Source organism: Meriones unguiculatus, chromosome 3 (genome assembly GCF_030254825.1).
Source record: "Meriones unguiculatus strain TT.TT164.6M chromosome 3, Bangor_MerUng_6.1, whole genome shotgun sequence".
Classification (NCBI taxonomy): Eukaryota; Metazoa; Chordata; class Mammalia; order Rodentia; family Muridae; genus Meriones; species Meriones unguiculatus.
In genome coordinates this window covers 174677298-174703115 of record NC_083351.1, presented here as the reverse complement: position 1 = coordinate 174703115, position 25818 = coordinate 174677298, and the positions used below count along the sequence as shown (strand labels likewise).

At 42.7% G+C, this 25818-nt stretch overlaps 1 protein-coding gene across 6 annotated transcripts in view; it reads left to right on the top strand.

Annotated features, from left to right (window-relative positions):
- The window catches only part of Mapk10 (mitogen-activated protein kinase 10), a 270735-nt gene extending 247531 nt beyond the window's left edge, over window positions 1–23204 (top strand). For 5 of the 6 annotated variants that reach the window (XM_060381043.1, XM_060381047.1, XM_060381042.1 and 2 more), the window contains 3 exons: window positions 7172–7235; window positions 9042–9119; window positions 22268–23204. In XM_060381043.1, the coding sequence (XP_060237026.1) occupies window positions 7172–7235; window positions 9042–9119; window positions 22268–22410 (285 nt within the window). In that variant the 3' untranslated portion in view covers window positions 22411–23204. Of the gene's footprint in view, window positions 1–7171; window positions 7236–9041; window positions 9120–22262 lie in introns of all 6 variants that reach the window. The other variant, XM_060381046.1, reaches the window with a different exon arrangement.
- Window positions 23205–25818: the final 2614 nt, after the last annotated feature.

Genomic DNA, 25818 nt, shown 5'->3' with positions numbered 1-25818 from the left:
CGAGCTCACCTGATTGGTTGACAGAATTATTGCTTCCAATCTAGGACACCGGCCTAGTTAAAAACTTAACAAAGAAAGCTCTGCACATCTGCTTTGCGTGGTGGCTTACATTTTACTATAGAATGTCAACACAACTAAGTCATGTGTGTCGCCTCATAAGCTCTCCTCCTTGGGTGTGTTGACAGCACGCAAGCTTTCTTTGCTGACCTCAGGAATACGATACATCGTCGCTGGCTGACCATTATCACAACGTGGTCTCCACCTTTCTCCTGCGAGGTTTTGAACACTTTAGAGAGCCCAGGCTAACCCAGAACTCACAGTCATTTTACATCCATTTCCTCTGTGCTGGGGTTACTGGTTCACTCTTCCAGCCTACCCAATTTAAAAATCAGGTTAATTGGTTTCTTCCCATGCTGGTTTCTTCACACTTTAATGTTTCTATGCCCGCTGCAGATTTTTGTTTTGTGGCCAACATGAAGCTTTCAGAAAATGCTTCATTCGTACGACAGACGACTTTGAGCTGATAACAACTTTTGTTCCATAAATACTGTAATTCTCACTTTATCACATTAAACATGTTTTTATGTAGGACTCAGGTTAGCCTTGAATTCACTGTTACCTGAGAATGAGCTTTAGGTATGAAGCTCCCTGTCTTGCCCACCCAGGGCAAGTGGGCAGTTCAATATTTCCTTGTGCTTTACAAGATGCATTGTTCCCTCCTTTATGTCTGCCTGTAATTATTCTTATTTGTAAGGTTCTTCTTTAAATGCTATATTAAAGACACAGGTGGCATACACATGATCACAGTGTCCAAGCGGTCTTCACCTGAGAATGACCTTATCAATACATTTTATACCTCTATATGCTTAGATGTTACTGACTAACACATTCTTTTCCAGCTCCGAGAAGACTTCTTATGAAACATGTAGGATAGTGATGGACTCTAATAGCTTCTATTTATCTATAAACTACTGTCATTTCTCCTTTACTTCCTAAAAACAGCCTGCCAGGTATAGCATATTTGATGGTAGGTCTTTCTTTCTTATGACTTTTTGATTTTTGAGATTATAGTATAATTACAACTTTTCTGTAACTCTATTACTCTCTCCAAACCTCTTACATATCCCTCTTTGCTCTCTTTGATAGTCATGGCCTCTTATCTCATTGTTATTACATGCATATATGTGAACGTATATGCATATAATATTCTTAAATCTAACGTGTTTTCTTTCTTTCAGCACTTTGAGTGTATTCTCCCACTCTTCTCTTGGGCTGTTAGGTTTCTGCTGAGACTCCCTTTTTGTTATTCGCTCCTTTTTTCTTGCCAGTTTTAAGAACATCAATCAGTCTCTGAATTTTGATAATCTTATCACAATATATCTTTTTTTCACTCTTGTTTGGGTTAAAAATAAATAAATACCTTCAGCTTTCCTTTAGTAACTAGATATTCAGACCTTGAAATTTGAACAGTTTTATTGCTAGTGTCCTCTCTTTCTTGAACTCACTTACATGACACAAAAATTATCTGTTCGGAAACTGCTCTAGAAATAACGTAAAATTTCATTTCTTTTGTTTTCCTTTCTTTCTCAAACTTTGTAATTTCAAGTTACCTGTCTTTGAGTTCACAAATTTTGCTGCTTGATCAAGTCTGTCATGGATGGTCTCTATCACATAATAACTTTTGCTCAGTTTTTTCTCAGGTTTATAATTTCTATTTAATTTTTTTTCATATACTTTAACTGTCAAATTTCTAGTTTTGATTATTAATTGTTTTCCTAATTCAAATATTTGTGTGTGTGTGTGTGTGTGTGTGTGTGTGTGTGTGTGTGTGTATGTGTTTACTAGGCTCTGTTAAAACAGTGATTCTGAATTCTTTCTCAGGCAGTTTGTAGGTTTCCATTTTGGAGGGCATCAGGTAACAAGAGGTTATTGGTTTTGTTGTTGTTATTAAAACTTCTGTATTTCACATTTTTTGTAGCCATGTTTAGTGTCTGTGCTTTTGAAGAATTAGTGATTTATCTTAAATTTGCAGATTCGTTTTGTAGGAAGAATATTCTAAAATGTGATGCTAGCCAGAGGAGGGGATGAAAACATGGAAGCATGTGTGTTCTAGTGCGCCTATGACTAATGTGTCTATTTATTTTCTGACCAGGGAAGAAATTTTAAAAATGTTTTGTTCATTACAAATTTCAACTCTTCTTAAAATGTCAATCTTGCATAAATAGTTTACATTTAAAGTTGGATATTTCCTTAAATGTATTTGGTAATTTATCCAATTTAGCATTTAAAATACCTTTCTTGGTTAAAATCTTTTGAGAAGACATTCATTCTTGGCAATAAACAAACTAACCAAGCTTAGTAAGAGAAAAAAGTAAACCATGTTTTCATTTAGTAGGACTTCGTTTACTTTGAGGTAGCTCTTGCGTTAATATAGAATGCACACACCACATCATGGGGCTATAAATCTTCCGTTGACATGCTTTGAAAGGCAGCAGTACAGAAAGGCATGGAGAACCTGATTGGGACAGGAGACAGAAGGCAAGCAGCAAGAGCCAGGTTGTTATATAGGTCAGAACAGGACTGGCACAGAACAAAATGTCAGCCCAAAGCTCCCAGAACGGATCCGAGGAACATCTTTGTTCAGCTTAGGCTTCTCATTGCTGTTTCTCATCTGGTCAGAGTGTCAGTGTAGAAGTGTGATGTCCAAGATGATTCAACAGAAAGTGTTTAGGAATCTAAGTGCTGACTGGTGTGTGATGGCTTCCAGATGTGGAATTGTTACATATGTGAATAGAAATTAAAGCCACAGGCACAAACTCGTCTTTAATTAAAATATTTTGTAAGTGTTCAATTATCCAATTTAATATTTCTGGAACTCATGAGAATTCACTCACTCTGTATTTTTCTACGAGGAACTGTAAAGTTTATCCATAGTTTTGTCTCTGATCATGAAAAAAAATGATTTTTTTTTCTCCTTGCATTTCTGCATTTTCATTTGCAGATTGGCTCTAAGTGACAGTAGGTGCTCAACAAAGTATCTTTTATAACTTACATGAAATTGCCAGAAACAGTATTATCAGGATGATAGAATGATTTGACACAGAAAGTTCAATAGAGAAGTTTTAATTACATATATGGTATACAATTATGCGAAAAGAAAGAGGAATTTCAGCTTGTAGTGATGGACTAGGGAATGAAAAGTTAACGGTTAAAGAGAGAAGTGAGAAGTGACTCCCTCCAGTCCCGCACCACAGCATGACAACTGGTGTGGGTTCCTTGACCCCTGAAGCCTGTGGAGACCTGCACGTTTCTACACAACTTCTTCCAAGAGCCACATCTTACATTCTTTAAAAGAAAAGACTTATTTTTGCTCATGTGTGTATCTGTGTCCGTGTGAATGCACGGCACGTGTTTGCTGCTGTGTGCCGAGGCCAGAGCAGATGGTAGATCCCATGGAGATAGAGTTACGAGTTACGGCGATTGGTGAGCCGCCTGACGTGGTGCTGGGAACGGAACTCAGTCCTCTGGAAGAGCAAGTCATCGCTCAGAACCTGGGATTCATCCCTCTCTCCATCCCTGAGCTTTGCATTCCAGAAAGTTAAAAAACCCTGGAAGAAAATGCTGACACGTCATCTGGAAGAAGCAAAACTTAGAGCTGCAATGATTTAAACCTGGATTATGGGAAAACATTGGCGTGCAAATCACTTATCTGTGTTTAATTTACACATATATACCTCAGAGCTCCAACACCGCACATGCAACATTCAATTTATCTTTCTAGTCATCATACTTAACAGAGAGAAGGTAGGAGGGTTTACTAGTAACTAAAAAGACCACGAGCATGAAGCGGTGTTCGTTTGCGCAGGGAGGGAAATCTGATCCTCACATTGGCTATATGTCTATGCTCTGTTAAAAATATAATTTGTTTTAGAATAAACTCCATTTGGTCTGGATAATTCTTTACATATGGATTTTTAGTAAAATTATATCACTAATTAGTCATGTAACTTTAAATTACATTTTTGACATTTTCCTGGAGTTTCTTGAGTCTGTGGATGGATGGTTAAGGGCTATACAGGCCGCCTAGACAATTATGGCTTCTCAGGAAATAAAGGTGCTTCATCCTAGAAAGATAATGGCCTCCATCTATTAACCTCTCAGAAAGAATTGAGAGAGTATAAGTGAGCTAACTGTACCTGTATGTTTTTCTGTCACACCTGTTTCTCTTTTAGTCATACGCAATGTCAATATTGCTACTGAAGATCTTTCACTGTATTTTCCAACATTTTAGGTGCTCACTCATATTTAATGAGACCTTTCTGTACACAGTAGCAGTTCTGAAGAGTGGGAAACTCTCTAGGTGTGAGCTCATTGAGTTTGGCAATCAAATTATTCAATTTTGAAATCTCATTTTTTAAGCATACTTTGGTACATGCTCAGCATTAGTCTTAGTGTTTTTGTCTTGTTAATATGATAGAACAATCTGTCAGAAGCAACTTAAGCATTGGTTCTGACTGCTAGTTCAACGTCCATCACTGAGGAGGTCAAGGTGGAAGGAGCCTGGAAAAGCCTGTTCCACTGAGCAGCCTCAGGAAGAGAGATCAGTGGAGTCATGCTAAGGTTCAGGTTTCTTTACTTGATACGGGCCAGGATTTGCTGTCTGGTGGGTGGTCCCATACACAGCTAAGGCGGGCCTTCCTTCTCAGCATAGTTCCCTGCAGACATGCAAAGATGCCCATCACAGCAGGTGACGCCACATCCTGTCAGCTGGCGGTTAGCACCCAGCCATCAGGCAGCCTAAGATTTTTATTGAATAAATAAAGTTAATGGGTTAAAAAAATGAATGGTGATATTTACTAACTCACAGTGAAGGTGTTTCCTTACCCTTGATCCTTACTTCTTTACATTTTAGGATTTTACCTAACAAAGGGAAATCCTGCCCACTTACTAAGGTGGGGAAGGAGAATAGCTCCCTAACTGAACCCCAGACATTCCCTTCTCACGTGAAGGCATCACAGGCTATGGGACATCACAGGCTAACAACTGCTCCTGGAGCCCCAGTGCGTGAGCGAGCGTGCCGTGCCATCCATGAGTGGCTTTATATTAATGGCGGAGGAGGACCCTCATACAGCCATTTAGTGCCATGTTTATGTGAATGCTCCCTTGACTGTGGGTGACATTTGTTTACTCTCTTCAGGAAAACCTCAAATTAGAACAAAAACCCGAGCCTTTTTTTTTTTTTTTTTTCTTTTAACAGAGGGCTCAGAATGGTAACCACGAGCACAGAAGTGCCTAAAGCATCCCTTTGGGTTTGTTGAGAGCAGAAATGCCTGACTTAGCACTTTGCTACTCTTTGATCTTTGCGGTTCAGAGTCTGGGAGCTTCATGCTTTGGACACCAGCAACAATCTGCACGACGAAGCCTCAAGCCTCCCCAAAATCGCTTTGTTGTGGAAAATGGCATTTATGAACTTTGGCAGGAAATGTGCTCTTAGGTCATGTTCAGTTTTGAAACTTGAATGGAAAAAGCTCGTGGGCGGGGCAGCCAGGCGCTCAGCATCCTGGGCCCCTTTCTTTTGTTAAAGGGCGAAGGAGCCAGGAAAGCACAGAGTTCTGGGGGCTCCGCAAGGTTCCGCGTGTCCTTGCTGGCATCTGCACAGATGTTCTCAGGGAGGGAGGCACAGCGGACAGTCTGCCGGGTGGCAAAATACCTCTTCAAATCCAGACTCCGCTCCGCTCAGCTTGCTTTAAGAACAGTCCCCTAAACAGCTCCAGTGTTACCCGTTTCCTCACTTCATGAGTGGCTTGGCACTGTCGGTGTTCACGGGTGCTCGTTGGGGTTCTGGGGCGCTGACCACTGGGTAGCACTGCCCTGTGGGCGGTGTCTGAACAACAGAAAAGCAGAAGTTGTTGAACCCACATGCCCCAGTCGCAGTCCTGGGTGCTAGATGAGTAGTGGCTCCGTCCGTACTTATGTCTTAGTGCAAACTCGCCTCATCACACTTAAATGGAGTCTTCAGGTTTTCTGGCAAGCTGCTTTTGTGAGATGGCAGCTTCCCTGCTATTCCAGGGCTGAGACGAATATCTCTTTCTCTCAGAAGCCAGAGTTCTCTCATCAGGCCATTGGGTAGTCTGAATGAGCCACTGCGGTTATGGCTCCTGGGCCAATGAATCTTGCACAAGTGTGTGTGGGGGGAGGGGATTGCACACAAGCATCTTAATAAAAGCCTTCCTTTAGGGCACTTTTTTCAATCCATGTTCTAATGTGTGAGTTCCTCCGATTCTGTAAGGTTTTAGTTTCTCAGTAGAGTATTGCTTTTAGAGTCCTGGACAAGGATGGGTTCTAGGCTTCCTCATCTCATGGTTCCTCTTGCTTAACATCCTCCGCCTTTTATGATCATGTGCTCTTCCACGATGTCTTTGCTTTTTCTGTGTCATGTCCCTTAGGGTTGGAACTCTCTTTCTAATCTCTGAGCTTTCTCTGAGTCCATTTATTAGGGACAAGAAGTCAGACAGTTTATATGAGAACCTCCAGCCTAGGAAGCACGTGGCTTTGTGGAAGCCTGCCTGTCAGGCTTGAACTCCATCCAAGCAGAACGGTGACTGTATCAAATAAGCCTGAAGACTCCTTCCCAGAGAGAGCAACTCAGGGGCCTTTCAAGGGGTCCTGGTGACCCCCTTCTGAGTAAACCAGAAACTGCATCTGCCTGGAAAGCAATGGCTGAGACCATTTCAATATAGGGCCCTAGGGTATGTCTAAGGCATGTTATAGTGTTTCAAGAAAAATAAAGGTTAACTTAATCAAAATCTCTTTTGGCAGTGGGAACTCATACTACATTTTACTGAGCAACATAGAGCCTTTAAAATAGGTTGTAATGTGGTGCAGGCCACTTGAGCAGAGACCACTGACAAGATTCTGAGGACGAAGGCACTGAGAAGATGGCAGGGCGTGAGCTCCGCTGTCTTCTTGGCGGGCAGTGGATGAGTAAATCTTCCACAAGGCTTGGTGGGGTACTGAACTGTCAAGCTACAGCAATTCCCCCAAACTCACACAGGGTTGTGGTCACCACCAGAACCAGTGAGTGGCAGGGCATGCCCACGACCCCTGAGAGCACAGTTGTGTTTGGATTGAGTGTCATAAAAGATGTTTGTTTTCTTTCTTTCCCCCACAGCCTCCTCCGCAGATCTATGATAAACAGCTGGATGAAAGGGAGCACACCATTGAAGAATGGAAAGGTGAGTCCGCCATGCTCACATGTACAGCTTGCTGTGCTGGAATTCGGAGTGCGGAAACTACCCTGCTTCTGCGCTATCTTCCCTACAAAGAAAGCATGTGTAACGTCCTCCTGTGTAGCACCTTTTGCTTAAAAATAAAAAGAATTACTGATGGACACCTTTGTAAAACAGTATCGATTGCCAAAGCGTTTGCTGTGGGGTTAAGCTTTGTTTGAATACTTAAAAACTGAGCTACTGTGTTTGTATATAAAATTAAAATTAAGTCTGAGGGCTAGACTGATGGATCAGTGGAGAGATTCCTAATCTCAAATCCCAAATCCTAATCTCATTTCATCCCTGGGCCCACGTGAGGAAGGAGAGAAACAGCTTACCTCCCAGCTCAAAAAAGAAAATGTAAGCTAAAATTAAGTATGAAACGCACTTAACATTTGAAAAATTAAATATAGTTAATATATAAATTAATTTACAAAACTTACAAGATTTGAGTGTTTAAGTAGAACCAAAGAGACCCATTCTTCCCCTGAGTAAAAATAAATCAGTGAGTACATCAATCTGTGCTTCTAGCAAAACTTCTCCAGACTCATGCTAGAGCTCCAAAATTATACCCAAGCTCAAACAAAATAGAAAAAGAAGTTAAACCTACAAAAAATTGTTAAACTAATATAATTAGCCACGGAGAAGAACAAATGTAAGGAATCCAAATACAGATGGTGTCAAATGATGAAATTAAAATGAGCAGGAACAGAAAAAGGATGGAATTTTTGAGTGACTTTTAAAGAAATCATCGCACAAGTTGGGAAAAGAAAAATACCAGATGGAAGAGACAAGGAGAAACCAAATGTTAGAAATAAGCAAAGGGTGTTACAAAGAGATTGTACTGGTCACAAGACGGTGATAGTGAACATGGGAAAACAAGCCCATGCATGTGGCGTCAGGGAAAAAAAAATGATCGCAGATGGCGAGCAAACAGGGGTTTGCCGAGACCTAAGTGAAGGCTGAAAGGCATTATGGGGGCTTGTGAACTGGCAGGTGAGAAGGTGTAGCCAGTTAGAGCTCCATCCTCTGCCATGGAGGAGGAAGAGTCTGGGAAGGATGGTCATATATAAAGGATGAATAGGACTGAATGACTTTTAGCTAAATCTGACAGCGTAAGAGAACTAGCGATCTCCGGGCTAATCTATGGCAATGAGAAAAAAAAATGGCTGCCAGTCTGGGAATGAACAAAATGATTCTTTTTTGTTTCTGCTGTGCTTGAGTTAACAAGTCTGGAAGAAAGATGGTCTAAGAGGCAGAAGGTGTAAGAATTGGTTATAATTTAAAGTTCAGAGAATTTGCATGCAGGAAGTGAGTATAAAAGGAAATGAGAGCATCCAAAAGCAAAGCCATTGGCTGCAGTCACAGGCCAGTGGGAAGGTAATTTCCTACCACACAGGAGACCCTGGGTATGAACCCCAATACTGCAGAAACCAACCAACCAACAAACAAATGAACCAGCAAGCAAGGTTATTTAAATCCTTAATTGACAGCAGGACAGTATATCCAGGAGTCTGTCACAATCAATTCAGGAAACAGTTACATATTTATTTTTAGATATTTGTGTGCTTAACTGCTGTGTGGAGGACCTGAGCTGCCAAGCTTTGAGCTGGGAGCAAGAAGATATAGAGGTTGATGATTAAAAACCCTCAGTGACTTAATAATCTGCTCCGTATCACAAAGATGGTTGTGTCGTTGGCTAGTGCATCTGTTTGTAGATTAAAGAAATCTTTGCTTTTCTGTTTTGACAACATGGGCAATTATTTCTCACAGAACTTATCTACAAGGAAGTAATGAACTCAGAAGAAAAGACGAAAAACGGCGTAGTAAAAGGACAGCCCTCTCCTTCAGGTACTCACTCTCCGTGAATAACCAAGAAGCCAGCACTTGCGTGTCTTCGTGGTCCTTGAGGGGTGTTGTCATAGACAATATTGCTCCCAAAGCCTGGGAACAGATATCACATGATCACCTCCCTATATTGCAATGTGTGGGTTGTTTTGTTTTGTTTTGTTTTTTGTTTTTATCCTTTTGAGACCTTGCATTCATTCTGGTCATTCTAATTCTAATAAACCAGCACAGTGTTGTTGGTTTTGTTTTTTTGTTTTTTTTGTTGTTGTTTTTTTTTTTTTAAACGGTGCTTTTATTTTTGAGATTATAATATAATTACAATATTTCTCCCTTCTCTTTCCTCCCTCTAAGCCCTCCCACATACCTCTCATTGTTCCTTTTCAAATCCATGGCCTCTTTTTTCATGACTTGTTGTTACATGCTTGTGTGTGTGTGTGTGTGTGTGTGTGTGCGCGCGCGTGTGTGTGCTTGCGTGTATATATGTGCACTTACACATTTCCACATATAAGCAGCTCAGTCTATATGGTGTTACTTTTATGCATGTGTTCAGGGCTGGCCATTTGGGGTTGGATAACCAATCGGTATGCTCTTCCCTGGGGAAGACTATTTGTCTTTCTCCCACTCAGCATTCCGTAGTTGCCTGTGATAAACCCTTTGTGTAGGGTTTAGGCCTCCGGGGCTCTCCACTTTGGCACGTCTCTTGCTGTCTTTGTTCAGCTCATGTTTAGGAAGCCATGTTGGTGAGACATTGTGGATGCAACTTCTGACGTTACCAGGAGACACAGCAAACTTCCTGATCCTCCTACTCTTACAGTCTTCCCACCCCCATCTTCTGCAATGTTCCCTGAGCCTTAGGAGTGGCCACTGTTTTTGTAGATGTATCAGTGGGGACTGGGCTCCTCAATTCCGCATTTTGATTGGTTGTGATTTTCTGTTAGGGGTTTCTGTCTCTTGCAAAGAGAAGTGCCCCTGAAGGGAGTGAGGGCTGTACTTATCTGTGGTGTAAGGACACATATTTAGAGTACAGTTAGGGATTATGCTGGCTTAGTGGAAGCTTCCAAGTTCCATGGCTTCAGCTCTGGGTAGTTGGCTAGGTTTCCAGTATTGGCAGGATTTCCTTCTTGTGGGTTGGGTCTTACTCCAATTAGAGAGGTGTTGTTTACTCACAAAGCACGCATACTAGTACTTCTCCCTTGGTGTTATGGTGCTGTGATGGTCACTGTTATGGTTCATCCACATCATAAGTGGGTAGGACTCTTGGTTGCTTGTTTCCCTTCTTTGGGGGCTCTCATGGCACTATGAAAACTAGTCCTCAGATGTGGCATTCAGGTCAGTTCTAGCTCAGGGGTTCTGGGCATATGTCTGAACTGTATAGTGTCTTCAGAAATAGGGACTTACCATCCATCTCTGGTAGGCAGCCAAGAGCAATGGCAACAGCCTGAAATGTTTTGGGACTCTTTTGGACAACCCTGACCAGAAAGTCAAAAACAGTCTTCTCATACTTGACGTTGTGGTTTTTGTCTGGTGGTCTTAGGCTCTTGGACGGAACATTGTTAACCCAGATGAGAACATCTTCATTTAAATTATATATGTATATTTATAGACAGACTTGTGTGTATTAGGGGTTTGGGGGTAGATAGTTAATAGTAGGATTTTTATGACTTTTTTCTAACATCCTTACTGTTGTTTTACCCCATTTTATTCTTCTTCATTTATCTCCTTCTGTTGTTCATAATTAGAGTCCCTCTCTGTATTTCCCTGATCAGATCACTGGTACCATTCCCCTCCCTACTGCTCTCCAGCCCCTCCCCCGCTCTCCGACTTTCTTCACTTGCTCCAGGCTATGTGCTCACATGCAGAGTTCATGATTTCATTTTTCTTCGCAGTAGAATAGCACCCTGTGGTGTATACGTACCACGTTTTCACTGGAGGACATTTAGGTTGTCTCTGTTTCCTAGCTGTTGGCACCACAGTGTTTGTACAGACGCCAGTGAAACAGTATGACATGAGCTCATCGGAGGCAAATGGTACTCAATAAAATGTAGGTGCTCAGTGTCCCCTGGACCACCAGGTTGATGGAGAGGTGAGGAAGCCGTCCCCCCAGCTAGAGTCTCTTCTCTCCTTCATTTTCAGCGTTAAATCCTCCAAGTTAGGAGGGACAGTAGTGTGGCCATCTACTAAAATGGCTCCGATGAAAGCTGGTGTGTGAAGCCTTCAGCTTGTGACCCACAGAGCCTCGCTCGCCTATGTTCCTCCACAGGTTTTGCTGATCGCACTACCTGAAATGTCCCCTTGCACGTGTGTGTTAATACCGTGATCCTTCTTCTTCGGACTCATGTTCTCAACATAGAGAGTTTCACAAGATGTGATTGCTTATCTTCAGCTGTAGCCTACATTCAGCCTCATGGTGGCAAGAGCGGAAGCTGGAAACGGCGCTCTCAGAGGAGAACTCAGTGGGGTGCCTTGCTTTTAAAATACATGATTCCCAGGGCTGGAGAGATGGCTCAGAGGTTAAGAGCACGGATTGCTCTTCCAAAGGTCCCGAGTTTAATTCCCAGCAACCACATGATGGCTCACAACCATCTATAATAAGATCTCTTGCTCACTTCTGGTGTGCAGGCAGAATAATATATACATAATAAATAAATAAATATTAAAAAAAGAAAAAAATAAATAAAATAAAATACATGATTCCCACAAGTGGCGAATCGTTCTAGGGAAAAGAAAGTAGGGTGTCTTAATGAATTTGCCGTGGTGCTTCTCCTCTTTGAGTACGTAACTGGCATCTGCAGCCACTGTGCCACCCAGACAGACACAGTTCACCACTGCTTACTCCTCCCACTAATAGACTCCAGGCAACATCCAGCTCCATCCAATTCAGTTCCATGTCCCCTTTCCTTAGAGAGCATACATGAGTGGCTTTTTGTCACTGTGACCAGCATACCTTACAAGTGAAGAGAGGAAGGCTTTGTTGTGCCTCCCAGTGTCACAGAAGTAAGTTCAAAAAGGTAGGGTCAACGTGACAGAATACAGTTGTTCATACTGAGGAAGCTCAGGAAGCAGAGAAATGGGGCGCTATCACCCTGGACATCTTCCATTCTCTTCTGGCCAACAGGATGGCTGCAGCCACAGTCAGCTGTGTCTTTACCCCATGGAAATGGCCTCACACGTATACCCAGAGGCGTGGCTTTGACATCCTAGTTTATTCTAAACCTCCTCAAGCTGACAATGAAGATAACTATTGCAAGTCCATGCCTTGTTCACTTGACAACTAAATGTATCACTTCATATAGTGAGACTCTATCTCTGCACCCAAAAAAAAGCTCATGCCCACCTCACAATGCAAAACAGTTCATCTTCAAATCTTCCCCAAATCATAGTGGTTCCATCATTATTTTAAAATGAGTCCAGATCACTATGAATTTAAGGTAATCTCTAAGTTCTGAGCCTGTGAAAAATCAAAAGAAAATTATGTACTTTCAACATAAAATAGCAGGAAGGAAATAGCACCATTGCAAAGGGGAAGAGTAGGGACACAAAAAAGCAAAAATGTAACCAAAGCAAAGCTGAAACACAACAGGGCAAACGTGGAGTTCCACAGTTCCTTGTCTAGCATCTAGCATATGTAGTATCGGAATGAGCCCTCTAGCAGGCAACCCTACCCATAAGGCCTTGCGTATGCAACCCACATGTCCTCTCTCTTAGACTGGCTGTATTCTTTATTCCATTTTCTCCTTTGCAGATGTTCTGCATTCTGGTATCTCCAATATCCCAGAGTCTCCATTTTAGCCTAGGCTTCACCTTCACAGCGTCATGTATTAACTCAGAGAGTTTGTGCTATATATCAGCAGACCTCCCTGGCCTTTCTTTAAAAATATTAATGACTCATCCATGTCTCCTTAATTCATACATCATACGTGGTTAAAATATTAGCACCATAAGGATGATGCTGAGGTCTGGTGACATCTGGGGCATAACATCTGGGCCTCTGTGGGCCACAGCTGCCGTAGTGACTGAGCATCTGATTTCTGGAAAGATACCTCCCTGGCCAGCCCTGTGTGAACAGGGCACTGCGACACTCTTTCTACAGGAAAAGTCTCCATGTGGATTTACAGGGCTTTTCTCAGATCCTGGGGTGGGTAGTTCTGGCTGTTTTCTGCATCACTCTGAAGCAAGTCTAGAGTGATTGGCTTCCTTTAAACATCACTAAACCTTCTAGGTACGCATTTCAGCTCACTTCTTTTCTGGCCGAACCACAAGAGAAAACACTCCTGCCGCACCTTTGCTCATGACTGTCACTTTAAACCTTGCTACAAGCATCTAGCAAGATCTGTGCCACAGCATAAAGGCTAATTTACCTTGGCATTTGGAAGGCTAAGTTAATTAATTACTATCCATTCTTCGTTCACAGTTTCAGGACACAGAAAAAAAAATGAGGCTGTAACTCAAATAGCCTCAAGTCAAAATCCTGGGAAAGTGCTTGTGTCCATCAGAAACCTAGTAGTTGTTTCTTCATGTCTGTGAACATCTGAGCCCCGTTTACATCTTCTCCAGCCTGTGTCTCTACTTACATTCTCCGTACTTTCTTTAAACAAACAGTCCTCGAAAGCGAGCAAACGAAAACAAACCACCCTTACAGCCAACACCAAGAGGAGGGCCTCAGTATCCAGGTCATTCTGGAGCCAGCCAGCTTAGCAGGAAGGATAAGTAACCATCTTCAGTGCTCAAGGTGAAGAGGTCAAGGGCATGGGCAGAACCTCCATCCACCCTCCTCTCTCACCTCAGTCACTGTAGGATCTGGATCGATGCAAATCCACAAAAGCTGTTCTTTAGATCCATGCTCTGTCTGCAGCTTAGGAAAGAACTCACAGACTCTAACAGGCCCAAGGTGTTCCTTGCTGAGGTAGAAAGGATGACACGAGTTTCCACAGCTGCCATGTTTGCCCACAGTCATAAAGAGGCTAAAGTAATGATATTCAGTAGAGAACACCCTCATATCCCCGGCTGGGGGACTCTGGTTTGCAAAACTCATCTTAGTCGTTTGTCGTCTTCATGTCAGGCTATTTCCTTTCCACGTCATCTTGTCCAAAGGAGTATTCATGATTTCCCCCAAATAAGAGCTTTCTCTATGCATTTCCTACCAGCTCATGTTGCAAACATACACTTTCCTTATTATCTATTATTTATTACAGGCTCATTGAGACAATTGTATGCATTCATCTTTGTGTACCATACAGAGCCTAAGTGTTCTCTCTCTCAGTAAATATTTATTATCTGGAAAATTGGCATTTAGTCTTTCTCTCCACACATATTTTGAAGCTATTTCAAAGGTAGGACTCAATACAGGATTGTAGTGTTAATACAGCATGCAATTTTAGTGTGTTCTTACACCACAATTATAAATATTTATCTGCCCTGTTAGTATCCATGAACATAAGTGAGTCAAGTCACTAATGTATGCTGTTGCTAAGGCTTTTTTTTTTTTTTCCAGATAAGGGCTTGGTGCTCTTAAAGGTGATAGTTTGGTTCATTCTCTTCGGAAAATGTACATCCGTAAACCTTTTTGTGGGCCTGGTTGTTTTACTGGGTGAATGTTTATCTTTAAAGAACACCAGTTAAGTTAACCTGGCGAAAAAGTTAAGATCCTTTTTAACCATTCCAGCTCTCTGTAGCAATCAAAAAGTGCCTGATTCTACATTCTTCCTAAACCAGAGTTGGCAAGCTTAACCAATCTGTGGCTCCAACCACAGTAGGTTAGACATTTTACTGGTTGATTTTAAAGTGAAAATATCTGGGATGTTGTATGTTTCGTATCACTACATGACACGTTCATGTATGATGGATCTCTGTGTTTCACGCAGAGGCTAGGCGGCAGCTGGAGCTGGTTTTGCTAGCTTCTGTGAACAACTGTGCATAGCTCTTCTCTAACGAGAACGTATTGATTTCGGATTGGCAGCTTCAAACTAACCAGGGAGGAATTACAACACGGGAGCCAGCAGAACCCATAAATCACAGATCCCCCCTGGAGAGCAGACTCTTGACCTGTTTTTTTACCAGTGTGCCTCTGCATGCATGTGCAAATGTGCGCGTGCATCTGCAGACATGTACATGTTTGTGTGTGCGGTAAACTACAGTGTTAGGAAAAACGCAGTGACTAAAATGTTTTGCAAAAGTCTCCTCTTTGACACTTTCATTGTAATTCTCTTTTATCATGAACGTTTGCATACAATTTTGTTTATAAGAAGCCAGGATGAAATACTGTTATCATACAGCTTCTCTTGCTATTAATTTATCAAAACACCAGGAATCTTGTATAAGGACTTAGCTAATATAGTTCTTAAGGAAAAAAGTGGTTCCAATAAAAAAAAAACCTATCATAGTATGATAATGATTTTAAAATGCAGACAGGAAGCTAAGTGTGTATTCACAGAATAACATAGTTCTGGAATTTATTGATGAAATCATTGTATAGCATTAAAATGCATCTAAACTTCAGATACATCCCAAAATAATTGTACTCCCTTCTGTTGTCTGATTTTACCTGAAGACTTATCTGTTTTCAGAGCAACACCATTTGCTTTCTGAATTGATTTGTAATGTCTGCCAAGGGAAAGTAGGAGTAGGAATCAGTTTTTCTCTGAAAGCAGATGTTAGAGCTAGAACATACACAGTAGGCTGTGTGTGCCAGGATCCCTGCTCCGCCTGAGAAGTGAAGCAGAGAGAAGAGCTTTGTCAGAACAGGCAGTTTTTCAGTCTCCAGTTGAAGGAAGAGCTCTTCAGGTGTTCCTGATGCCCCGTCCTTGCTTCTCAGGCATGTACAACCTTCTGGGTCCTAAAAGCACACCTGTAACCCTCCTCTAGCCAGTGATCCAGACTACTAAAACTAATCTATTAAAAAAAGATTCAAGCTCAAATAATCTGAAGCTCAGGATCTTATAGCTACTGGAGAAACTGTCCCTCAGTAATTATTTCCTTCTGTTTTTTTTTTTCTCCTAGATCTTTGTATTTTATTTGGAATTGGGAAGGTGGTATCAAGATAATAATTCTCATTTTAAAAGCACTCACCAATGAACAATTTGGGTTAGATAACTTCTAGCAGAGAAATTTCCATAATTTCATTCCATGAAATCTAGTTTTTCAAATTAAGATTGCAAGTAGCTAATAACCCTCATTTGTAACACTGCCAATATTTTCATTCATTTAAGCATCATTTTATTGAAAAATTATGCTACAGTATTGATGACAATTTTTAAAAAAATGTGTCCCTCTACTGAGTTCTCCTGAGTATTCCAGAAGGAAGGGGTGTTTATTATGTGCTAGGATGTCCCAGACAGATGGACAGTGTAAACAAATGTGATATAGTGCAATTCTGTTTAAGAGAGTTCCCTAAACTTTGGGGCAATATAGCACCCTGAAGCCAAACTCCTTGTTCTTACTCCTTTTATCTGAGTTTGAGTTTATGCTTTGCAAAGTCCTTTTATTGCCTATCTGTAAACCAAATAGAAAGGCTCATCTCAAAGCCAGCATGTCTGCTGTCCACTCAGGGCACACTGATTGTAGCTCAAAGGAGGACAGCACACAAAAGCAAACCCATATATCTAAAAAGGCTTGTTAGTGCTTGGCACATTCCTCTCTAAGAAGGCTGATTAGTAACATTTATAACTACTGGATACAAAGTCTCACTGTGACACATTTCAAGAAACCAAGGTGATAGGAGGTGATACAAATACAGGCAGTCACAAAAGGATGCTAATAATTGCCTTTTAGGAGCTACTAAGATCCTGCACCAGGGTACCAGCGGTCAGTGCACATCATCATATTACTTAATTCTGCTTAACTTACTAGTATTGAGACATTTTATTCAAATAAATTAGATGCCTTTCTATACATTAGCCATGAACAGAGAACAAATCCGTTGAAACTATCATCACAAAGAAAAAGCCTCTAGCAGCAACTTCGATAAATGAAGTGCAAACTTGGCACTCTGAAAACAATTAATGGAAAGAAAATGTTAAAGGAGGCCTACATGAACGAAAGGCACTCGTTATCCTCCATTGTTTTGGGGTTGGTAAGGCGTCGGTGTCCCCCAGGCTGGCTTAGTGGACAGTCAGTTAAAAATCAGTGTTGTCCCTTTTTGCATAAATTTAAAGGGTCATCTTAAAATTCAAACGAAAATATAAGAAATAGCCTAAATAATCCTGAAAGAATACAGCTGGTAAATTCACTTTTTTGTTTTGTTTTGTTTCCTGATTTAACACTACAAGATAGCCACACTGCTAAAGACAGAATATTGGCTATCTTTCTCATTGCTGCAGCAAAACGCTGGGCAAAGGCACATTTGATGAGGAAGGGTTGTTCTGGATCACAGTTTAAAGGGACACCGTCCGCCCCAGCAGGGAAGGCCTGGTGTGGGAAACACCCTTTTAGAGAGGCCCAGAGCTGGGTTTCCTGGAGGATTCCAGATCCAGGCAAGCTGACAGTGACGATGAACCATCAAGGCTCCACTCCTGCTACCGAGCCCCATAGCCACAAGGCACTGAAATGGCTCTAAAAAACACCTTCACTATGATGCATACAAGGTCCATATATGTAATGTGTGCGTGTGTATGATTTATACATCATATAAATGCTTTATGTAATATATATGAGTTTATTTTAATTTTTGGCCAAAGCTGAGAAGAAATTCTCAGCTCATCTCTGCCTATCATACAGCAGTATTACAACTCATAGGAAATATTAGACAAAGGCAAAGAAAGTCCTACAGGAGGGTTTAGCTTTGAGCCCCAGTTACCCAAAATGGAAGATCAGTCTTCTTCCTGGAGCCAGAGTTGAAGGCTTTGGGATCAGGCCACTCCCATTGTTACTGGCGATTAGGGTGTGGCCTGTGAGCCATGGTTGGGATCTGATGCAGGTGTTTCCAGGTTCTTGGCGTTTTAGTCAAGAATGGGCTTAAGACACACATGGGTTTCAAAGCAGCAAGGATACTGTATTCAGTCCAAACCTTTACTGGATGGAGACGTGGAGGAGGAGGAGCCTGGACAGCATAGTCCCCACTCAGAAGGTACCTCTGTGCCTCTCAGGTTCAGTTAGGACTCCCAGAAAAAGAAGCAAGGTGAAACCAGGCCTCACCCTTGGCGTTTGACCAGGGCAGAATCAACGATGATTTGCCTCAAACATCCCTAGCATCTCTGGCCTCAGGCAAACACATTTATGTCTGTTAGCCAATAGGAAAAATCTGTTTACTTTTGGGGTCCTCTACCCTAAACTACTTGGCAATTTCTGTCTCCTGTTTCATCACTTAGGGGTACGAGACAGCTTACAGGTTGCTGGATATATTGTCCAGAGAAGGTTGTGGATTTAGCCCAAGCCAAATGGAGTCCCTGCTTGCTTAGCTACTCTTTATACTTGATTGTCCCACCACCATCGTATTCTGTAGGAAGCTGCAATTTATGGACATATATCCTAATTCCTAGGGCCTTTCTGGCTTATTTCTGTGACGACCCAACTACAGATCAACAAGACAGAGTAGAGTAGAGCAGTACTCTATGATAAAAGAGGATCAATTCATATTTCACAAGGGAACCACAACAATCTTATAGGAAAAATAGCTTTTTCAATAAATGGTGCTGAAATAAGGAGATAGCCTGCCCCCCTGCAAAAGCCTGAAGACAGACCTCTGCCTCAGTGCATGAGCAGAAATGAGCCCAAAGTGAGTCAGAAACCAAGAGTGAGAACTACATGTAAAAGCCTGAAATGAAATTATGGAAGTAAATCCTCATGGTCTTAAATTAGGAAATGTTTTTGTTTTGTTTTGTTTTTTAATAGAACTACCACCCAAGAACAAGAAGAGTAAATCTAACATCTGTTTGTATACAGAAAATCTCCAGAAAAAAATGGTAATCCATAGTAAGAGAACGCCATTTGCAAATTACATACCTGAGAAGGACTTGTTTCCACTGGTGGTGTGCTATTATGGCTCAATAATAATAAGACATAAAGTATTTTTTAATTGACCAAAGCATAAAAACAGATTTTTCTCCAATGAGCATACACAAATGACCACCAAGCCCATGGAAAGGTACTTAAGATGATTAGCCACTGGGCAATGCAGATCACCCACAGTTTACACATACTCGGCGTCTATAATCACGGAAGCTGATAAATGTTAATGGAGGTGTGAGGAAACTGTAATTCTCTGAAGCTGCCTGCAGGACTGTGAACTGACATGCTCACTTTCAGAAACATATCTTCAAGTAGGATCAATTAAGTAGAACTAGCAGAGAGCTGCTCAGTCCCCAAGGGATATGAAATCATTTCCGTACAAAGCTTCTATGTGAATGTTCCTGACAGCACCGTGGTAGCATTATTCATGACACCCTCAAAATGGAGATAGTTCAGTATTTAGCAAATGCTCACCAACCAGGAAATAAGCAAACCAAATTCGGTGTGTGTAGTTCAATGGCTGTTACTCAGCTGTACAGGAATGGAATGCTGACATGCTATTCAAGTTTCCTCTTTCAAGACATGTTTTGCTTTTAATGTCGTAACATGTGACAGAGGCCAATGACATTCACATCGCGTGTTTACATGTATATGAATTCACAAAGTCGTGGAGGCAAAAGCTGCTAGAGGGCTGCAGAGATAGTTCCACCCGCAAAGTATTTGCCGTGCAAAGGTGAAGAACTCAGTTGCATCGCCTTCACTCTGGGGGAAAGCTGAACACTGGGATACGCGCTTGTAAACTCAGTACTGGAGAGGTAGAGAAAGGAAAATCTATAGGGCCTGCTGGCCAACCAGTCAAGCCTACTGCGTGAACTCCATGCCAGTGAGAGACCCCGCCTCAAAACACAGAGGGTGGACAGAGCCTGAGGCATGACACTCCAAGTAGGTCTATGGACTGCACATGTACACATATACATCTATGTACTTACATGTATATACATTCACACACATTAGCTCACTCAAACACACACACACGCACAAACACACACATATGCACACACACAATAGGTGTTTGAGACACTGAGCGTAAGACTCCCTCTGGGGTGGTGAAAATGATACACAATTAAATATGGTTATGCTGTACAACTCAGAATGTGCTTAAAAACACGGAATTGTAAAAATCAAATCTGTAACTTATCTGATACATGAGTTCTAGCTTCCTAAAATGGCTGTGGGAGGAGGGAGACATTTTCCAACTCTACAGTAAAATCTAAAAATAAACTGTGGTCCCTTATTAGAGAGCCATACAATCGCCTACTCCCAGATACAACTGGGCAGCATGACAAAGCGGTCTCATTCTGCATATCTGGAATGGATGCAGCCTTTATCAGAGCACCGTGTGCTGTTTTCTCCCCTGCTGTGAAGCTGACACTGAGAAGAGCATCACGTTAGATTGGGTTATTACAGATCAGCTCTTCTGAAGGATGTGAAAGATGTCGGTCTAATGGAATTCGAGTTCAGAGTGTAAACACAGCTCCATTGTGGAGTTGAATGCTGCCTGCTAGCAGTATGAGGAGCTGGCCATCCTCATTTCTATGAGGGTGTAATTAATGAACATTAGAATAAACTGAAGCCAAATAAATTTACATTATGTGCCACTCTGACAAAGACAGTGATTATTTACTTTTAAGATTAGGAGGTGTCAGCATTTTTTTTTTTAAAGAATTTAAAAATCATGAAAAGTACCTCAGAGTTTGGATAAGTGAAACTATCAAGGTACAAAGGAATACATAAGAGATGATCACAGGCAGGGAGATTTACTAAAAGAACATTAGGAATACAACGAAACTTAATCATTCCTGCAATTAACTTGGGCATCAGTGTACATTGTTTTTTTTATGTATTTCCAATTGTTTATATAATTATTTTGTAATAAAATAAAACTGTGAATTTCTGCAAATGTATGAATCTGTCTTAAATGTTTGAAATCCCCCTCTATTTGCTTTTACATTTTTATTCCATTCCCTCCATAAAATATCTGCTATTGTAGCAGACATTGTTTGAAGGCTTCTGTTTCCTTGGCTGTGTTTTGTTTTCTGACTTAATGTGAGTCTGTGTGATAATTCAGTCGTTTCTTATTTCATTTATAATTCTTCACCAATACATTTTCATACTATTGCCTCTCCAATGACACAATTTTAGTACGAATTCTTTGCCCCTGATTAAGCTATAGGTATTTTAAATAGTAACCTCTTCTACAGAGCATACACTTCGTTGACAACCACTTAGGCACAAAGAATATAGAAATGGAAATGGAGCAACAGGAAATTGGCTGTTTCCGGGAGGCTGAAGCTTTGGTTTCTGGTGCCTTTGGCTCATATTTCCTTCACTGTTCTAGAAGCTATGGAGGCACAGCGGGGTCTTCTGGGAGCACCTTCTCAGAGTTTCAGAGTCTTGTAGCAGAATGAAAGACGCTTTCAACTTGTTAACCCAGTATTTGCAGATCCCAAGCAAGAGAGGCTGTTGGAAGGAAACCCAAGTTCCAAGGGCAAACTCTGGCTTATCTTCCCTTTTTCTTGCCATTAACTTTCCCCAGAAGTCTTGGCTTTTTCTACATGGATTTGCATTTTTGTATTATATTTAATGATTATGTAATACTCTGTAATTTATATACTTCCATTTTCCTAGAGCTATAGTCATCAAAAATTCAGACCACTGAGCTTTGCCTTAGCCCGTTTCTGGGCTAAGACCATCACATGTGTTTGCTTTTCTTCCTTCATTGAAAACATCAGGATCAGGCTGATACATTAAAGGGTTTTATTCATCTCTCATCTCTACAAGCCAGTGGTTCTCTGAGGACAGCCTCCGGGGGCCTAAGGTCGCAAATGCCTTGGCTTCACCCAAGCTCAGGTACATTACACCACTACAGGACTTAAGGATGGGGCAGTGTGATCAGTGATTTCAAATATGGAGTGAAACTGATAACCATTGAGTAAATGCGAATACAAGTGGCATGTGATGGAGACTCGGAATTGTTTCTTCTTGATTTTCACCATCAAACTCAGGGTCCCATATCGGTTCCGTGCAGGTTTGCAAAACAGATAGTGTAGCCATTTTTTCTTGGTCCTGCCCCTCCCGGGACTCTGAACAGCATTCACGTGGGTGTGGTTTCAGATTTAGTCATGTCGGTCTTCATTTTCTTAGCACAGGTGCAGCAGTGAACAGCAGTGAGAGCCTCCCTCCATCCTCGTCTGTCAACGACATCTCCTCCATGTCCACGGACCAGACCCTCGCATCCGACACTGACAGCAGCCTGGAAGCCTCGGCAGGGCCGCTGGGTTGTTGCAGGTGACTAGCCGCCTGCCTTCGAAACCCGGCGTTCTTCAGGAGATGACGCGATAGAACAGCGCACACGCACGCTCACACGCACACACAAGCACACACAAGCACACACACACACGCACACAGAGACACTCTCACCACGCACAAACGCACTCACGCAATGTCAAGAAACTAGCAAGAGAGGGATCCAACCTAAATCTAAGATAAATCTTCTGCGTGCTTCTCCAAAGTTCTGTATCACAGCTGAGCTGAAATATATACCTAACTTCTAGTTGCTCTCGCTTTGGTCTCCTTCCAACAGCGCTTACTACACGAGACAAACCAGACACAGTTAGAGAAGCCCTTCCCTGAAGTGTAACTCAAGTGGCTGCAGACACCGGAAACCCCGTGACTGCCCTTCAAACGGCATGGCGAGGTGTGCAGTGGCCCCGCCCAGCATGTGTGTGTCTCTATCGCGCATCTGCCTGCTCCTCTTGGCCTAGTCAGATGGATGTAGATACAGATCCGCATGTGTCTGTATTCACACAGCACTTAGAGAAGCTCCTGTCAGTGTCCTCAGGGCTCTACCAACACACCACTCACTGGGGTACTACATGGCCCATGTCATGTGATCTATTACTTTGACATAAATCCATCTGTAATATATTGCCAGTATATAAGCTGTTTAGTTTGTTAATTGATTAAGCTGTATGTCTGATAAGGAAAAAAAAAATATGTAAAGGGGGACTATGGGGGAGTGAACGCTCAGACCCTTGAAGATGTAGCTTCCAAATTTGAATTGATTAAATGGCACCTGTATACCAATTTGTAGAAAGAACATATGTGATGCTTACGTTCAGTGTGGGGGGGGGGGCGTAGCTTTCGGGCACTAAGTAGGCTGGCCTTTGGGAGCAATGTGTGAGTCAGAGTCCAGGTAGGTAGCAGCTGGCAGGTAGCAGGGGCTAGAGCACATTGCTGCAGAACACACTGTGAATGAAAGGAAATCACTGCTCAGGTCCCGGGAGACACCGGCATCCGTGTTCTAAAGATCAGATACCATTAGTCTCTTGAGAAGTATGTGTCAGAATAGAAAGATGCTGGAGAAAGGGGCAGGCAGAGAGGCCGAACCAGGGGGGAAGGCCTGGCCTGGAACCCTGTGGATTACACCCATGTGGTCCCCTCCAGAGAAGATGACCCTCCCTGGATGGATTTGAGGTTGTGGGGTGTGTTTCCTGTGCGTGAGCTGCTTCCCAGAGTCACCTCGGCCCGTATTTTATTTCCTCTTCTGGAATAGAATAAAATAGAACAATTAAAGTGGAATCCCCGAAGCACAGGGTCCCACCTGCAAGCGTCTTCACGGGCTTCATGGTCCCTCAGAGGGGTTCCCCAGACCTCTCGTCATGACTGGTGTCCATACCCACTGGTTTATTTTCATACATGTGTGACTCTGACAAGGGCTTTTATCTGACTTTTGTATTGCAGCAGATACATGATAGCAATAATGCCGTGCCAACATAGCTCCTACTAGCTAGCAGTCGCAATGACTTTGTCTTGAAGCCGTGAAGCCTCAGTGTGTGGAGTGAAACCACGTGAAGTTAGCTCAGATCCACGGGAGAGAGGCGCTGGGAACCATCTCGGCTATGCAGGAGGCAGTGCCGGTGTGGCCTCTGAGCAATAACAGGCCAGGCCTGGCTTCCCTTCTTCCTCCCTTGGGCGAAGCATCCACCACCGCTGTTTGCACTCTGGTCATTATGGTGCTCACCCCTGAGGTGATAGTTCCCCCTGAGAACAAAGCGGAACAGTTGCGTAGGTGAAAGTGCTGGGCCGGGCGAGAGGGAAACACTTCAGCGTGGAGTAACAGCAATGGCAGAGCTCTGCAAAGTGCCTGAAACCACAGCACGAGGGATGCTCTTCAGTCAAGCAGCAGAGTTAGAAGCCTCAGATCCCACCCCCCAACCCCCACCCCTGGCCACAAGCGCTTGCCCGCACCTGTGTGCTCACACGCACACGCAGCTGCGTGCCTATTCCTCAGATTGTTTCCCACTGCAAGATGTGATGTTGAAAAGGGAGAGGAGGGAAGGGGGGTGGAGAGGAAGCTAGCGATCTTGAGATCTTAGCGAGGGCGGCTCATTCACCGTAACAGTGCAGTCCCTGCTTGGTTCTCACTGTTTGGGGGTAATGTTGCAGATAAAACGATCTTTATAAAAGCCAATCCATTCTCACGAGTTCTCTCGCTTTCCCTTCTGTCATCCTTCTTTCCTCTTCCTTAACTTATCTGTGTCTCTTATTTGTCTCTTTTCTCTGTATTTTGCTTTTATGTCTGTGATCCCTGCACTCCTGTGCTCTGTATCACACCAGATTAATGCACAGAGCAGAGAGCCGCCTGAAAGGGACGCTCCATCAGGGCACTCCATCAGGCTCAAGATGGCAACAACAGATAGGTAGGGTTCTTGAGGGCCTTAACAGTCAGGCTCCTTCTGAGAAGCGCTGACCGTTTTTTCCTGGATAGGGGAAGAGCAAGCGAAATAGATCACTTCCTCTTCTCCTGCAGGTACGGAAGGAAGCTAGCGCTCTTGAGGTCTCACAGAGGCCTGGGTCCTACTCGCCTGTCAGCCTGTCCCACTGTGCTGCTGGGTGCCCTTGGATGGACTTCTCCCTCGGAGAAGAAAACATGAAACAAAGCTCTTGGGTTTTAAAAAGCACACTCAGATAGAGGTGAACATTTGCCGTGTGGACGTTCTGAAGAATGGGTTTCAGCTGACCCGAGAAAGATAGACGGGAGGTAGAACCACAAGGAGGATCACACATTAAAAACTTCCCAACCACAGCCCGATCACAGTTATTCTCTCTTTAGGGGCTGGCTATGCCCTGTTTGCAGTAGACATTAATCCTTCCAGTGGGTCTTAGAAAACACAGAAGCCCAAATACTTGTTTGTTTTTTTTTTCAATGCAGTTTATTCAGGAACCTTGAACAATCATCGGACCCTGGGGAAAGCCAGCCCACAGCTTAAATAGCCTCTGGGTAGCCAACCCCAGCGTGCCACGTGGGCAATGCAGATAGGTCCACATACATGGAAGCAAGCCAGATCCTCAGCCTTAGCCAAATGTGGAATTGTTTGTGACAGAGAGCACTCACCATCGGGAAGGTGGAAGGCCGAAACCAGCTCCATCTTTAAGGCGCGGCATTACGCAGCTCTCTACAGTTCCCCCTTTTTGTTTTAGACACATCAGGCAAGAGTAGAGGTCTGATCTCTGATATTAGAAATAAATTGGGACTTAAATGGGCTGGAGAGATGGCTCAGCCGTTAAAGGGTTAAAGGCTAGGCTCACAACCAAATACTTGTTTTATGTGGCCACCTGGGACTAAGGTTTTCTTATTTTGGGGGCAGGGAACAGCTCTGAGACCAGGATTATGGTCGTGGAAGAACTGTAGGAGCTA